This window comes from Felis catus, chromosome D2 (genome assembly GCF_018350175.1).
Source record: "Felis catus isolate Fca126 chromosome D2, F.catus_Fca126_mat1.0, whole genome shotgun sequence".
Lineage (NCBI taxonomy): Eukaryota > Metazoa > Chordata > Mammalia > Carnivora > Felidae > Felis > Felis catus.
In genome coordinates, this window is record NC_058378.1 from 54087653 (window position 1) to 54105437 (window position 17785).

The 17785-nt window shown below is 41.8% G+C and overlaps 1 protein-coding gene across 11 annotated transcripts in view; it reads left to right on the plus strand.

Annotated features, from left to right (window-relative positions):
• Window positions 1-17785, plus strand: part of PLCE1 (phospholipase C epsilon 1) — a 321945-nt gene that overhangs the window by 124555 nt on the left and 179605 nt on the right. For all 11 annotated transcript variants that reach the window (XM_045040422.1, XM_023240750.2, XM_023240751.2 and 8 more), the window contains one exon: window positions 10853-11141. In XM_045040422.1, coding sequence (XP_044896357.1) covers window positions 10853-11141 — 289 coding nt within the window. The remainder of the gene's footprint in view (window positions 1-10852; window positions 11142-17785) is intronic.

The following is a 17785-nucleotide window of genomic DNA, read 5'->3' on the forward strand; positions in this document are numbered from 1 at the left end:
GTGTTCCCAAAGCACTTTGTGCTCACACCGTTGCAGAATTGCATGCTGTAATAGAACTGTCCATTTTATGGCCTACCTCCCCCTGTTCCTTCCTTCCAAACAAGGAAAGTGTTTGATACTGTTATGACACTCTGGACACTCAAAATCTATGTAGCTGGAGACATTTGTAGGCATAGATATCTTCTTCAGAGATTAAAGTACAGCCAGAGACTTTATCCCCATCCACATTGGATGCCAGTCCATGCCACTCAAGGATTCCCCTGGGTGATCACCCTTGCCTGGGACCTGGTTGTTATCTAGACCCTCCAAGAGGCTGCCCTTCTCTACATGTGGGTCCCAGAATTTCCTCACAAAACTGGGTTGTACTCCTTTTCTATCCCCTTCCTCAAATCCTCCATCCTGTCCAGGCCCCTGGTACCTTTTCCCTTCTACACCCAGCAGTTCCTCTCCCAGGCTCCATGCCCTCCTGACCTGTCTGAGCTCAGTGATGACTCTGGCTCCTGGAAACCTGGTGGTCTCTATTCGCTCATCATTGCCTATTGTGGTGGACCAGAAAATACTCAGACACCTCCACATCCAGGAGGCCAAGCACAGAAGAGGCTCCAGCACCCTGGAAACACCAATGAATAAATAAGAGGGGTGATGATGGGGGTGATGGCTTTTCAGGGTGGGAAAGTTGCCTCAGATACTTCAGGACAGCAAGAATAGCCTTGGAGCTCTAGAGATGTAGGCATTGATACTGTTATGACACTCTGGATGCTCAAAATCTACGTAGCTGGAGACAACTCACAGCTATCTTATCTCCTTTAACCCTGGCTTATAACAACTCTGTGATACTCCCCATTAAAAAACACAGGCTACTTCCCCATGGCTTCTAGATAGTGGCACTAAGAGTCCAACATGATCAGTGTGATGCAAAGACCAGGCTATTTCCTCTCGACCCCAAGGCTTCTGTTCTGCTGTGCCACCTCTGATGGTCAGAGCAGTATGTTCTGGGAGGTCAGTCTCAGGCAGTCTTCAGGCAAAGGGTAGAGGAAGGATGTGTAGTGTTGGTTGGTCTGGAAACAATGATGCCAGGCAGAGAGGGGCTGAAGAGGCCGGGACGGGTGAGCGGGGATTCATTTGCACAGGAAGCAAACATCCTGGCTCTATGGGTTGGCTTTGGTCCCCTCCACCTGTTGTGGACACACAGCAACCGGAGCCATAGGACTTCGGGAACTCTTTGTGCCCCACAGTTTCACATGTGTACAGCTTAGCAAGAACACTGCCGTGAGTCTCTGAGCCAAGGCATCGCCGTCTACAGGATTTGTGAAAGTTTGTTTTTATTCTTGCAGGGGCTTTGTCCCCATGTGATTCATTAACTGACCCGTTGCTCCTTAGAGCTGCAGGGAGCCTGGTAGTTCAGGCTATTAAATCCCTCTGTCGACCTAATTCATGGTCTGACATCACAAGCCTCACTACATAATCCATTTGTCCTGATTTGATTTTTTCTTTTCAAGAGGCATCCTTGGCAGCCAGGTTTTCTCATTATGATGTGATTCATCAGTATGGTAATTCCCGTTAGAATTATCATCTCAGACATGATTCATCCTTGGAAATATTAAGGCAGAAGCATCATTTCAGAAAGGCCTGCTCCAGTCACAGCCACAGGGACTTTCTGCGACAGATGCCCCATCGTTCAGCTTGCATTTGTCAAATTTACTCTGTGCCAGACGCTAAGCTGGGGGATTTGGGGAATATAGAGATGACAGGACTTCACCTCTGCCCTCAGGAGCTCCTACCCTAAAAGAAATGTGGCATGGATGTGACAAATAATACGAAAAGTGCAGTCAGAGATGAAAAGTGACATGTTCTCCCTCAAGTCTTAGATAGTGATTCTCAGCCTTTATCAGGAATCAAGATCAGCTGGAGGGCTTGTTATGACAGATTTCAGGGCCCCAGCCCCAAAGTTTTTTATTCAGTAGGCCTGGGGTAGGACCCAAGAATTTGCATTTCTAACAAGTTCCCAGGTGATGATGCTGGTCTAGGGACTGTATTTTGGGAACTGGGCTCTAAGCCTTCAGCTCTCTCTCTGTTGTCCCCCTCTCTCCCTTGCCTACAGGGTGCTAAGCAGTGTGCTCTTTGCTGGAGACAGCATGTTAAATTACGCATGGTCCTGCCCCTCTGGGAACTCACAGCCTGGAAGGAGAGTAAGACAGTGACTTCCATACTTCGCAGAAAGTGCTTCTATAGAGTTTTGCAGAGGGGCAGTTGGAGCACAGGAAAGAGGATGCTCATTTCTTGCTGGAGCCTGGGGAAGGCTGCACAGAGGAGGCAAAATCTGAATACAGGGTAAAATGTGGATTGGACGCAGTTATTTGGAAGGGCATTTCCAGCTGTTAAATTCCTAAATTATCAAATGCCCTGGGACACCCTCTCACACTCTTTCTTAGATGTTTCCTGCAGTAATAAAGATTCCGCTTAACTTCCCATAAAAGCCAGTGGTGGAGCTCTGGTTAATTGGCACAGCCTTAGCAAAGCCTTTATTTTTGGCTCTCTGGAGCTGTGTTTGGTCAGCGTCTCGTGCATAGTCTGAATATTCTCAGTAGAATGGAATTCTCCACACAGGCACTTGAATGGAATGTGGAATTGAGAGCAGGGAAGCGGCTGCCTGCTACCAAAATCCTACTCTCCATATCTGCCACTCAGGTCGACGGGCTGCTTCGGCTCCCATTCCCTAAAACAGCTTCATTGTTTTTGTTGACTCTTCAGGAAGTTTGGCAGGTGTTATATCATTCCTTTCATTTAGACACATATACCCATCAAACTTCCAGCATTTTCAACCTTCTAGAACACTGCTTCTGCATTTCGAAAGTTAGGAAAAGGGCCCAGGAGACCAGTAAAAGGGGTTTCCAAACCACAGCTCTTATGCTTGATTCCATGAAGGAGGCTCCTGCATTGTTATCCAGCCTATGAACTCACAGTTAACACATAGTTCAAATAAATGTGATTATTTGTTTTTCTAGCTCAGGCTACTTTAAGAATTACATTATGGGGAGATAAGGGTTCTATTAGAAGAAGATGCATAGTCACTAGTGACAAATGATAACTGAAGAACACTGATAAGAGAGAGAGAAACAGAAGACCTTAACTATATGCTGTATTAGAAAAAAATGATGATCAAAATTATCTTCAAAATTAAGGTTAGTTAATATCCTCCATTTCCCATTTAAGAAGGCTAGAAGGTGTGGGTAATTGAACAGTAACACTAGAGGGACCTTGGAGATAATGTTGGCTGACCCCTTTATGTTATAGAACATTCATTGAATTAAACTGAATTGGGGGGGGTCAATATTTGAATCCATATTTTGTTTTTTCTAGGGCCTTGATCATTTCCAAATCATCATTTTCAAGAAGAATCAGGATGGAAAATAGATCTGATTAAGTATTCTCAATCAGCAAATGATAATAGAATAATGTTAAACTACTGGCGAATTTCTCAGAACAGGTCACTTTTGGTTAGTAGCAATTAGGAGCATTTGGGTATAGCTATTCTGAATACTTTGTAAACATTTGATGCCATTTCATGTGATTTCCATGTCTGGTGTTTAGCAAATACAAATGACAATCCAATGTCACCTGTTGTGGAGATGAATCCAGTAGATTCATGACCAAAAAAACTGAAGGATTTGAAGTTCTTGAAGAAGATAGAGACTAGAGACAACTATTAATTTAATCAAGAACTTACTGACAAGCTATAATGCCAAACACTTCTAGACACTGGAGATACAGCAATGAAAAAAGAAGTAAAGTCCTCAAGAAGCTGACATTCTGGAAGGGGGAGACAGACAATAAACAGAGAAAGAAGGATTGTTACTACAGTTATCCCTCTTAAAAGTGATTTCTTTTACACTTGTACTATAGGATCCCCTAACTAGTTAGCAACACTCGCTTAGAAATGGAGAGTCCTAGTGCTAAGTCCTAGCAATGTGCACACTGGTTCTTTCTTTTTTTATTTTATTTATTTATTTTTTGCCTATTTTTTAAATATGAAATTTATTGCCAAATTGGTTTCCATATAATACCCAGTGCTCATCCCGGTGCCTTCCTCAGTGCCCATCGCCCACTTTCCCCTCCTTCCCACCCCCCATCAACCCTCAGTTTATTCTCAGTTTGTAAGAGTCTCTTATGGTTTGGCTCCCTCCCTCTCTAACTTTTTTTTGCTTCCCCTCCCCCATGATCTTCTGTTAAGTTTCTCAGGATCCACATAAGAGTGAAAACATATGATATCTGGTTCTTTATTTTTAAGTGGTGGTAATATCTCTCTTCCTAGAGCTTTTCTGAAATTTCAATGAAATCATGGCCCAATGCTCAAAACCTACTTCATTTTAATCACTCAATATATGTTGCAATGATACAAGTATTACTGAGTCCATGGACACCTAAATAACAAACCTTTTTATTGGAAGACTTGAGAAGAAATGCCGTCAGATCTAGGAGCATCATAATTTTCCATAACTCTGACCCCAGAAAGATAGAATTTGAAACAGATCAAGTTATGAAATTGACTCCCCTTGACCAGTACCCACTTTGGCCCCAGTAGAAGTAAAATTAAGGTAAAGCTCTTTGTGGCTGTGTAGAGGAATGAGCTCTCCTCCTGGGTAAGTGCTATGGATGTGGTGTATCTGGCTACTTCATGCGTTTCAGTTCACCAAAGTCTTTGGTTTTGTCTCCATCTTAATTGCCCCAGCTTCTTCAGTCTTGGATGTTTCTTTTGTTTTGGTTCTGACCTCCAGAAACCAGTGCTGGTTTCTACAAGGCATCCCTCTGTCTTGAGTCACAAAGAACACAAATAATTTCTTAAGTGTTGTCTAAGCATTGTTTGCTTTTCTGCAAGTAACTTCATAGTATCAAAGTCATCCTGCTCAAAGATAGCAGCTGGCATAATGGCACTAGTGTACTTCCATGAAAAAGATCCATTCCCAGTCCACAGTGGTTGTTAAACATAGGAGCCATTAGGGGTGCTGTTTGCAATGTTGTCTATATAGGTATTTATATAAATCTTAAATCTCTAAGAATTTATCAACGGCCCAGTGTCAAAACCTTGACTCCTATCCTTTCCTCATTCCCAATACTATAGCAAGTCCTGTGGCATCTATATCCAAAATATATCTTGAGTATATAATAGTTTGTAATTTTTAATTAACTTATTTGATCCACATATTTATTGTCTGACTTCCACACTAAAACGAAGCTCTTCTTGCTCACTGTTGGATACCTAGTAATTGGGCTTGACACAACATAAGTGCTTAATAAATATAAATCAATTGTTGAGTGAATGAATGGACACATATCTGTTTGGCAAGCCTAGATACCATGTTGTGACATGTTGATTGTATCTCAAAAAAAGATGCTAGCCCATACAGGGTGGTGGACTGTCTAGTTTTCAGCACCTTTATTATCACATTAATCAAGTGAAATAAAGTTTATGTGTTTTTTTACCCTGCAGGTTAAAACTATAAATCTCCATACAAAGGAAACAGTTGGTCACTTATTAGTCATAATTTGCCTGTTTTGCACAGTAGTTTAGGGAGACCGTGAAAGGAATTATCATGAATGAAAACAATAACAGCAATGTAAACATCCCTTAAACCTCTTGCAAATGACAGTAGTTTTTTGAATCCCACCGTTTTTGGACTTTGGTATGACCAAGTTTAGTGCAGTAGATAAAGCTGGACCACAGAGCTAGACAAGCGAGATTTTAGTCTTGGCTCAGCCTCTTAGGAACTGGGTAAAGTTGGCTGTGTTTCTCCACCTCTCTAGGCCTACTGTCTCTACCTGCAAAATAAATCAACCTCACAGGGTTATTATGTGGATTCAAATCTCATGAAAGTAAATACTTATCATTGTACCCCACACACCATCATTGTGTCAGTTAACTTTTGTAACAAAGCATCCCAAAAACTTAGTGAGTTTTCACAACAATTAATTTGGTGAACTGGCTGGGGGTTCTCCTAGTCTCGATCAACTGGTCTCTGGTGGGCCCTGTCATGTATCTGTAATGGCATTTGGACTGGCAGGTGGATAATCTAGGATCTAGGATGACCTCACCATGTGTCTGGTTATTGGCAGGCTATCCACCAAGGTAACAAGAGTGAAGTTTCTCATCTTCCAGCAAGCTAGTTCTGGCTACTCCACATGGTGGCTATTGCAGAATTCCCAAAAGCAACAAGAGGAGTGCCTGGGTGATTCAGTCAGTTAAGCGTCCGGCTTCGGCTCAGGTCATGATCTCACGACTCGTGAGTTTGAGCCTCACCTTGGGCTCTGTGCTGACAGCTCAGAGCCTGGAGCCTGTTTCTGATTCTGTGTGTCTCCCTCTCTCTCTCTGCCCCTCCCCAACCTCAAAAATAAATAAAAACATTAAAAAAATTTTTTTAAGTGGATGATCTGATAAGAGGTAATAGCCTGATTAATGTGGTGCCTGAACATTGCCATATCCACCACCACTTCATCCACATTTCAGCATTTTTCCAACAAGCACCTTATTAAAGCTTATCCAGTATTGGTATGACTGGTATGTGTTAGTCCAGATCTTGGTAGAACCTGTTGATTCTTTTTTGTTTTTAGTGAATGGAGTGTTAGCAATGGTGGTGGTAGCTCAGAGCTTTATTCTAGAAGTCTTCATCTTTATGTCTTCAAACACATTTGAGGACTTAGAAACAAGTGCTGATGACAATGCTGAATGATTACTTAGTACATACCTAATATTTATGTATGTTGAAGGTAAACTGCAACACCCCTTGAGTGCAGAGACCATGACTTTCTGTGTCCTTGGCAACTAGCACAGGAAGGAGCACACAGAGCACATGCTGGGGGAGCTCAGTATATGTTTATTATATATATCTATAGCCACATTTATATCCCATTAAGGCAGGGATCACATACTCATATACTAATGGTGACCAGATGTTGGCAAGATGGGATCACTAGAGAGTGATAGGGACTAGAGCCAACTGGAGAACTTGTGCCCCAGGTAACAAGGGAGGGTCTATCCATTTGACACCACATAGGAATGTTCAGTGTTACCAGATTGTTCCAGTTTTTAGGAGATGCTGTAACATCAACTTTCTTGATTTTATTTTTTTTTAAGTTTACATGTTTATTTTGAGAACAGAGACAGCATGAATGGGGGAGGGGCAGAGAGAAAGGGAAAGAGAGAGAATCCCAAGCATGCTCTGCACTGTCAGTGCAGAGTCTGACACAGGGCTTGAACTCATGAAACCTGAGCCAAAACGAAAAGCCAGATGCTTAGCCAACTAACCCACCCAGGTGCCCCTAAGTTTATTTTTTTAGAGACTTATTTACTTAAGTAATCTCTGCACCCAACGTTGGGCTCGAACTCATGACCCTGAGATCGAGAGTTACATGCTCTACTTAGACTGAACGAGCCAGGCGCCCCGCTTCTCTGATTTTGAAACACTGTGTGCCAGATCAAACAGGTCCTTTGTCTGATCAGGTAAATCTGACCTATGGCTAGCCAATGTGTCACTCCCTACATTAGGCACTGATTGGCACCTCTCTGTTGCATCGCAATTACTCTGAAGACCTAAGGAGGAAGGGGAGCCACAGAATAAGGCAGAGATGGAGCAGTGAGATGGTAAGAGAGGCAGGACTTCAGGAAAGATGGATGATTGTCTATTTCAGAGGTGAAGGAAATGAAAATGAGAACACTTGATTCGAGTAAATTATTTGGTACAACAGTCATTCCCTGGCTATATTCTTGGAAGGAAGGAAGGAAGGAAGGGAGGAGAGGAGAGGAGAGGAGAGGAGAGGAGAGGAGAGGAGAGGAGAGGAGAGGAGAGGAGAAAAAAAAAAGGAAACTGAGGAAAAACAAAGCAAAGCAAAGCAGAGAAATCCATGGTCAAATAACATACATGAGAAACACTCCAAATACTCAGTTAAACAAAATAAAATAGATTTCTTTACTCTGACCCTTTTCACTGTCTTTAATATTCTAATATGCAATGTAAATCTTCAAAAGGAGAAACATGTACTAGGTTTTTCAATGATCAAGGAGTCCTTATATTATACAGTCGCTCTAGATCTAATGATCTGAGGAAAACATTTAGGGAAACCTGGATGAGGGACTGAATGGGACACTGGGAATCTGAAGGAGTGGTGTGGAAACTGGGATGCACAAGGTAATGAGTGAAGACATAACGTGCCAGTGGAGCAGCTTGGCACATAAAGAAAGTAGGTAAACCCATTAGTAACCAAGAACTGTCAGCACATTAATCTTTATAAAATAAAACCTTCTGAGCATCATTCCTCTGATAAAAACAAATAAGCAAAAAATAAAAAGTGAAGGGTTCCCAACCTCTGATGGGTTAAACCTCCTTGCTTAACATTCATGGCTCTCCTTTATCAGGCCAACTGACCTTTCTAATTTCCCAGTTATGCCCCACACTCACTCTCTTCTCTAAATACCCTGCTTTGCTCACCGTCTTTAAGGCATTTACTATTTCCAGCCTCTTCACCCTTGCTCACCGTGTGAGTTGACTCCCCCAGCTCCTCTGATTAGAACCGTGCCTGTTTTCCAAGGCACAGCTCAAATCTGCTTTCCCTCGGAAGGCTTCTTTAGCCATCAAAGCTCACAGTGGGTTCTTTTCTCTCAACTTCTAGAGGATTTAAATTTCTGAAGGACTTATTTGAGACATATCATGTTGGATATTGCCTGTATGATTTGGAGCTGAGAGAGGAAAAGCGTGTCCGGAGCTCTGCATCTCTCAGCCCCAGTTTGCCCTCATAATACACTCAAATAAGGTTAGGATGATATTATCCAGCAGCACATAAGAACAAGGGTATAACCCCATAAAAGTGAATTTCATAGACCATGTTCTGTTGCTATACAACCACCTGCTGTTCCTTGAGGATGGAAGAGTCCATTCTCTTCTTGCCCAATAGTAATGGGTGCCATTTGTAGACACTAGGGTGAGCACTTTACATGTAGTCTGGTGAATCCCAGAACATCCTAAAAAGGGGTGTTAGTATCCCCACTTTACACAAGAGGAAGCTTTCTCTAAACATTCAAGTCAGCTTGCTCATGCTTCTGACCCTCTCTCTAGCTGGTCAAGGCAGAGCCAGCTGCACAACCCCACATCCCTGACCCCAAAGCCTGAGTTCTATCTGTCCCAGCACACCATCCCCATGGCTACACTGGCCACCAGAAATTCAATGACAGAGAATTAAAGCTAAAGAATTCATATCTTCCTTCAAGTGCCAAATACATACCAGTAGGCTGCAGAAAGTAGATTAGAAATCTAGTTAGAGTCAGTGCAATTTGAACATCTGGGGGTGTTCTAGGTACATTCTAGGGTCTCTTAAGGACCTAGCACACCTCAGTGATTGTCCTGTCAAGTGCCAGTGGTCCTGGTTAAGGTGGGATTTGGAGTGTGCAGCATCACAGGGGCACATTCACAGCCTGGAGGGCATTCAAGGGACTTCCTTTCCCTGGGTACTTATTGATGTCACGAGAGGGCTTGACTTCCATTTTCATCCTACTGTGAGCTCTTTGCTTATCTGTCTGCCTTACTAGACTGTGAACTCTCTGAGGGGAAAAGCTATCTTATTTACCCAGACCTGACACATAACTGGTATATAAACACAAAATAACTATTTGTTGAATGATCAGGCAAGGTGCCCGAGGTAGCATGATGGAGGCAGCACATTGTAGTCAACTTTTATGCCACCATCAGAAAACTAGATTAACTCACCCATGTGGTATTTCTTCCCTATTATTTATACACTACTCAGGAGTCTCAGGCTTCCCAGAGACCTTGACAAAACCTAAAACCTCCCTGTAATAATAATATCAAACCTCACAATTTTCAGGCCTCATCTTTTAAATTGGATTGTGCAATTTTTCAGCAAAGGAGGTATGTGTTACTTCTTGTACATGCCCCACATCTTTCAGCACACTGCCTCCACAGAGCAGGATCTATATAAATGTTGAACAACTATATTGGAATTATGGTTGGAAGCTTGTCCTAATTGTGCAATCTCCTTGAGGTGCCTTGCTGGCTCAGTTGGTGGAGCATGTGACTCTTGATCCTGGGGTTGTGAGTTCGAGACCCACGTTGGGTATAGAAATTACTTAAAAATAAATCTTAAAAAAATTTGTTCAATCTCCTTGAGATAAATTTTTGGTGAATTCAGGTAATAAAGGAGAGAGGAAATCAGGATAGTGACAGAGACAGAACAACAAGAGTGGGCAGGAACTGTCAATGCTTTGGAGGTGGGAGGTGAGAAAGGATGAAGAGGGAAAAGGATTCAAAGACTTTGGACCAAGATGATGGATTGAAGGATTGTGCCTGAGAGAGAAATCTAGAACTTCTCCTTCTCCGTGACCATCTCATCCTCACTTCAGTTTGAGCATAGAGAAAAGATTCCTCATGAATGTCAGGTTGAAGTGCTCCTTGGAGGCAGACAAATCTGGGACAGTCATGCACACAGGAGAGTCCAAAAGGACTAAAAGGAAAGGTTTGACTTTGTCGCCCTGAAGAAGAGCTTTGCTCTGCTAAGGAGAGGAGGAGAAATTTGAGCTGAATATATTTTTGGTTGGAACAACTTGTAAGTGCTCTGTTTGATAGCATGGTTGTTTGAATGGCTGATTTCATAACTGCACATAGCTTTTCCAAATAAATGGTGTCTGTAGAATGTTCAGGTTAATGCATGAGTCCAGTGCTCAAGAGTGTTTGTGCTTAGAGCAACTGAGCCTTCTTTCTTAATAAGTCATCTTGGCATTTTGTCAACAAACTAATTTGCTTTTCTAAGAAACTAGATTAATACTTCCTGTACTCTGTGCTATTCACAGATCTACAATGCAGTGAGAAGGAGAGAAGAAATAGAAAATACAATTGGATCTCTTCTTCATTTCTTCACAAAGCTCCCAGCCTCCGAAACAGCCCATGAAAGGATTAGGGTTGGTCCGTGCTTAAAGCAATGTGTCCGAGATACCATATGTGAGTACCGTGCCACCCTCCAGAGGACGTCCATATCTCAGTACATCGCGGGTTCTCTGCTAGAAGCAACCACATCTTTAGGAGCAAGAAGTGGCCTACTCAGTACCTTTGGAGGATCCACCGGACGAATGATGCTAAAAGGTAAGGTCTGAAATTTCACTTTTCATCTTTGAGTACAGAAAGGAATCTAGGTTAACATGTGTGCATCTCCTGATGAATACTTGAGGTCACTTAGTGGCAATTTTAAATAAATAAAAGTTGCTGCTTTAATAAACTATGAAAAGGTAGTCCTTTATCAAAATCCTTTCAGGTGTCAACATTCCAAACAATAAGCATTAAGATTTTGACATTTCATTTCCAAAAGAAATAAATGGTTACAAGGCTATCTTTGATATTAAAAAAAAAAATTTTTTTTTGACATTTATTCATTTTTGAGAGTGAGAGAGACAGAGCATGAGCAGGGGAGGGGCAGAGAGAGAGGAAGACACAGAATCCGAAGCAGGCTCCAGGCTCTAAGCTGTCAGCACAGGGCCCGATGCGGGGCTCGAACTCACAAACCGCAAGATCATGACCTGAGCCAAAGTCGGCCGCTTAACCGACTGAGCCACCCAGGCGCCCCTGATTTTTTTTTTTTTAATTACTTAGACACAGGTTTCTCCTAGTGGTAGTCTATGACAGCTGTCAATTACTGTGATAAGACCAAACAAGTGTGGTCATGTGGTCACAGTGAAAACCAACGTGGGTGTGAAACAGAGTGAAATACAGTTCTTCTTCCTACACAGAATCAATAGGTTCATGTTGACCAGAAAAGCTAAAGGCCATCTTCCAATGACTCCCATCTTAACAAACAGGATATTCGGGCATCCTGCTAAAAAATGAAAGCCAGTGGAAAATGGGGCCCCTCAGCACCAGAACTTCCCAGCTACTTCCCACGAGTAGGCAGACAGGCAGGTCAGAAATGGCAGTGCACCAAAGAACCTTGGAGATTTGTGCACTGCACAGCTGTCACAACCCACTTGGCAGCCTTCCCTGGCAGGAAGCTGCCAGCCAGACGGGGACCATGCAGAGCAACGTTCCACTGCCTGGGGGCTGCCAAGGGCTCCATCTGACATCCGGCCATTTCTCTCAAGGAGAGCAGCTAGTGTCCCTCTGCAGTAATCCGCAGACCTGTGGCTAGCAGGTCAGTGATCTTCCTCCTGGATCTTCAACCACTGTCCCGGCACACACACCCTGGGGAGTACACACCTGATAGGAGTACATACCTCCCTGTGTACCATGTGGGTACCATGTTTGTTTGTTTCCTGGAGTCATTTTTTAACTTTTGCAGCTTGGTTATACATAATGAATGAAGGAAAACGCAAGGTGTGTGCTTAGAGAAGCAAAGCATAAGGAAACCAAAGGGTTTCATATGCTTTTCGTTTATTTAATCTGTGTTTTGAGCCTCTGCCAGGTGCTAAGTGCTGGGTAGGAAACAAAACATAGTTGTCTACCATCATGGAGCTAGAATAGTCTCTAGGTGGTAAACAGTTTCCCCTATGCACAATACTTAGGATTTCTCTACTCTGTTGTGGCTCCTAGTAACTGCCAAGCTTCCACTCTCCATCCATGCTCTTCCTGAGAAGTTGGGCTGAGATTGGCGTGTGGAATTGTTGTTGCTTCAAGGCTTGTGACTCTATGTAAGGACCTCATCCTATGAGTTAATCAACCTGTGTTTGTCAGATACCCGATCTGTGCCCAGCAGAGTGTGTAGGTGTATGGGAGATTCTAATGAAGTGCAGGTCAATTTACTTGCCTTCAGGTTCTTTATGATCCTAGTGAAGAGGCCAGATTTGTGTGCACCAAGTATTCAAAGAATAATATGATACTGCAGGGAGTTGAGTACTAAATAATGTGGAAGTGGCTCTAATCGTTCAAAGAGCGTAGAGAAGGAATTAATGTTCTTTGTGACAAATGGCTTTGCCCCAAACAAACAAAAGTCAACAAAAGCCACTTTCTTTCTTCTCCATTAATTGCAGAGGGACAAATCTCCAGGCTCCCTGACCAAGGCAGCTGCCTCCAGTCTTACACAGACCTTTGGGAAGGAAAAAGGAGGCTGCTAGTTAGCGTGTCTGGGGCCCTGGTAGTAACTTTATCTCAGTTGATATTTGTACTTCCCTTTTCAAATCAGAACCTCATGGATCCACATTCCCAGCTCAGAGATTCATTGGGTCATCAACTCATGTGTCATCTTTAAATTAGCAGTTTATACAAGAGTTGGGAGTTTCTTTAACTTTCTGTTTTGTAGCTCTTTAATGCTTTTTGATATCCCTCTGTAAGTGGCTTCTGCTGAACTATACAGTTAGCTGGCTGGCTTCTGCCGTGGGCTTACTTCTGTAGTTCTGACTTCTTCTCTTGGAAACCTTTTCAACTTCAGGGCCCTCTCCTGTAGACTCTTCAGAGTCTATACATGCCATAGTGAAACATAGGTTTCTTTAACATGCCGTGGAAGAAAATGCACCCAAAAAACCATATAGGCATTCAAAATCATAGAATGTTTATAGACTCTGTAGGTTCAGCATATTGACTAACTGGGTCTTAAAGTCTGATGGCCATATATTCCAGTGGGGGGGCTGGGGCACATCCTGGCTGTGACTTGGTTGTCTGCTTCTTTTATTGTTCACTGTATGTTCTGTGGCACTGAACGGGCCAACAGCTTTCAGTTCTGTATTGCTAATGAAGATCTCTGGGAAATATATAACACAGACTCAGTTCCCATTTTATAAATGACTTGTATTCCAAAAGTTCATTTCTCAGGAGCTATGTGGAACTTAGAATACTTTCCTAGAGAAACAGTATTAAACATTGTGATTTTGGTTGACTCTAGTCCTCAAAAACCTCTTTAACCCATAACACAATTGAAATCTATACACTTCCCGTGGAATAAAGAGAAAAACACAATTATTGGAATACTGTGAATCAGCCTCCAAGGAAAAAGCAATACAAATGAGTTAAAAGACACTTCTTATTTAGGGAAAATAAGTTTAGTTAAGATGAGTAGAGTTAAAATGAAAGTATTATGAAGATTTTGAAAAGAACTTTGGGCCATTGTAGAGATTTCAGATGTTGGCATCTAGTTCTCTTGCTGTGGATAATTACATTTCAAAATTCATACCTATATAAAACAATCAGAAAGTTATTATCCCAGTACTTCCCCCTTCTCCCACCCCTGTTTTTCAAAGGAGGCTTATAAATGGAGTGGAGAAGGGAAGAGAGGCAGGGAAGTATTTAAACTTTTTTCCCAGAGGAAAAGGATAAGGAAGAAAATGACTTATTCCATGAAAAAGTCATGTTTGAAATAGGTTAAATAGAGTTTGGAAAGGTAGAGAAAAAGGAGGAAGGGAAAAGACAAATACTGTTTGATTCTATTTATATCAGACACTTAGAACAGTCATCATCATAGAGACCAAAGGCTGATGGGGAACAAGGAATGGGGAGTCATTGTTAATGAGTATAGAGTTCCTATTTTATAAAATGAAGGGTTCTGCACAACAGTGTGAATGTGTTTAATACCACTGAACTATACACTTAAAAATGGTTAGAATGCTACATTTTATGTTATATGTATTTAAGCCTCCCCCTACCCCCCCCCAAAAAAAAGAATAAAAAAATGTTTAAAGAAGAAGATGTTAGGAAGGTCTTTGGTCCCAGGCCTATTAAGATGTTAGGCCGAGGTTGTGAAAGCTTTCACATGAACCTCCAGGAGGCACAAGTCAATTCATCTTCTGGAAGTGGTTATGATTACAAGATGAGGGTTGGAGGAGCCTGCAGTAGATAAGAATAGGAAGAGAAAATGTCCAACCAGTTTTCATTAGTCACAAGACATTCACAAGTCAGGAACTGGTGACTCAAGGGTTGATTGGCCAAAGTTGTGCAGTCTTGCACCTTTACCACAGCCTACAGGATTCTGCGAACTCTTCAGCACTTCATTGAGCTTACACACCTCTGATGGTACAGGTCGCTCTAGAAAGACAGCCAACAATCAGTACACAAACATTCTGCCGTCAGGACCACCAAGGATGGTCTGTCTACTAACTTGCAAGTTTGCCAAAAAACATGAAACATTTTCTGATATGAAGCATTGATTGGGAAGGGTGTGCCCTTGATTACAAAGGTGTGCTGTGTCATAATGGAAAAGGTAGAGTTTACACCATCTACTTCTAGCCTGAGTCCCTTTCTCCCCCTCCCATTAACCTTGCTAGAATCTCAAGATCAACTCCCAATAGCAGTGGCAGTCAAAAGAATTATTGATGTCAACAATCAGGAAGTTTTCTAAACACATTACCTGCTTTTGTTTCCTTTTTTTCTCCAGTGGACTATCTACTGAAAATTACAAAAGCAAGATAAAGTAAAAAAGGAGAGAAAAGAGTGACATCTCTGAGATTAATGTAAAGCACTGATAGTAAAATTAGAAAAAAAAACATAAGGCAGCTAAGTGTTCTCAAATGTCCATATTGGACCAACCAATATTATAAATTTGGTACATTAAACTCAATATTTCCTTCTCAAATTATTGCTAAGTTTCTAAATTAAAGGATTAAGTATTTACATATAACCAGAACAAAGTTCAGTTATTCATATATAAATTATGTAGTAGGAAAGAAAACTCCACTGTTAATTTTTACCAGTTTAAGTGTATGTATGTAGATGTAAAGAATAACTAGGGGCACCTGGGTGGCTTAGTTAAGTGTCCAAGTTCAGTTCAGGTCATGATCTCACAGTTCATGAGTTTGAGCCCCGCGTTGGGCTCTGTGTTGAGAGAGAGTGCCCTACATATTTAATATTCTTATTGGAAGTAGGCAACATTTTGTTTCTGATAGAAATGTCTAATAAAATTTTGACTTATTTTCTTTCACCACAATAAGGATATTCTATTTATGTATTTTTCTAAAATTAGTACCTTCAAGGATAAAAACAAGAAGTCATAATAGGAATACACACACACATTTGAACTATGTGACTGTCCCTCATAAATAATTTAGTTTATAAAGGCTGTCTTAGTTGACTTCCTCATAATCAAAATAATTACCGTGTACATGACTACCAAGCAGGGGAAGGCATATACATACTTCTAATTCCAAGATTTAAGTTTATATAAAGAAATCCTCTGACTTGTTAGTTCTGTGGCCTTGAAATTATTTTCTTGGTGGTTAAAAGTATGCTTTAATGTAATTTAGAGTATGTTTCTGTACAAGTTAATCAACGAGAAAGTACTCGTTCATTGCCCACTGTGGCCGAGTACTGTGTCATCTCTGGGAAGAATGCAAGATCACCTCTGAAGTCTTCAACTTGAACAATAATATTTCTCACTCCAGAGAAAATCTAATATTATGTTTTAGGTCTGTTGAGGTAGCTCGTACTACCCACCAAGAGATTCATAAAGTGCTGGGCTACTCAGTTGATGGTAGGGTCTATAGCTCATGGGGCCAGTAAGTTTGGTGGGCACAGAACAAACCCCTATGCCTTGGGTCCACAGTAGTCAGATGTCATCCAGGACTATGACTCTGTGCCTGAGTGTGACCCAGGAATGTGACTCCATGTCTAGCTGTGACCTAAAGATGCTCAGATGTGACTGAAGAGTATGACTGCACACCCAGGTGTAACTTCAGAGTAAATCACCAGATGTGACCCAAGCAGGTCACTCCATGGCCAGGTGTAAGTGAGGATTGTGACTCCTGCTTATAATCAGGGGATATTTCCAAAGTACCAAGGAATGGTGAAGTCACCTACCTCAAATATTATTGGGGACATGATGTTTCTTTCTTTTAAAAAAATTTTTTTTAATATTTATTTATCTTTAAGAGAGAGAGAGAGAGAGAGAGAGAGAGAGAGAGAGAGAGAGACGGGGAGCAAGTTGGGGATGGGCAGAGAGAGAGGAAGACAGAATGTGAAGCAGGCTCCAGGCTCTGAGCTGTTGGCACAGAGCCCAGTGCAGAGTTCACTCTTGTGAACCATGAAATCATGACCTGAGCCAAAGTCGGACACTGAACCAACTGAGCCACCCAGGAGCCCCAACATGATGCTTCTTAAGTCAAATCAATTATGCATATTTTGAAAGGGAAGAAGGGCCAAGCAGAGGAATTACATTTTTTTTCTTTAGTTTTTTCAAGATGACTGGTATCTCTGAAATTGTAAACCCTTCCATTTGTAAAGAGAAAACTGGGTTTAGGGGCAGGTTAGAGTGGGGTAGAATCACAGTAATAAGTAATACTACTTGTTAACATTTTCTTAGTTCTCACTTGGTGCCAGATATTGCTCTGAGTGCTTTGCCTGTGTGATTTCATTGAAAACCATTCAGTGGTCCAATGAAGGAGGTACTGTTTACTAATGAGGAAATTGAGGCCCAGAGACATTAAGAATCTTGCATGTGGGTACATAGGTCATCAGGAGTAGTGTGAGAACTCAAATCTAGGCAGCCAGTTGAGTGCATACGTTATGTAGGCCCTTCGTCTGCATTATTTCAATTAGTCCTTATTGTGGATTGACTTGCATCCCCCAAAAAAGATATCCCGAAGTCCTAATCCCTAGTACCTATGAATGTGCCCTGATTTGGAAATCGGGTCTTTGCAGATATACTCAAGTGAAGATGAGATCATTTTCAGTGAGAGTGAGCCCCAAACCCAGTAACTGGATTTCCTTATTAGAAGAAGAGAAGAGGGGCGCCTGGGTGGCTCAGTCATTTGGGCATCCAACTTCAGCTCAGGTCATGATCTTGCGGTTCTTGGATTCAAACCCCGCATTGGGCTCTG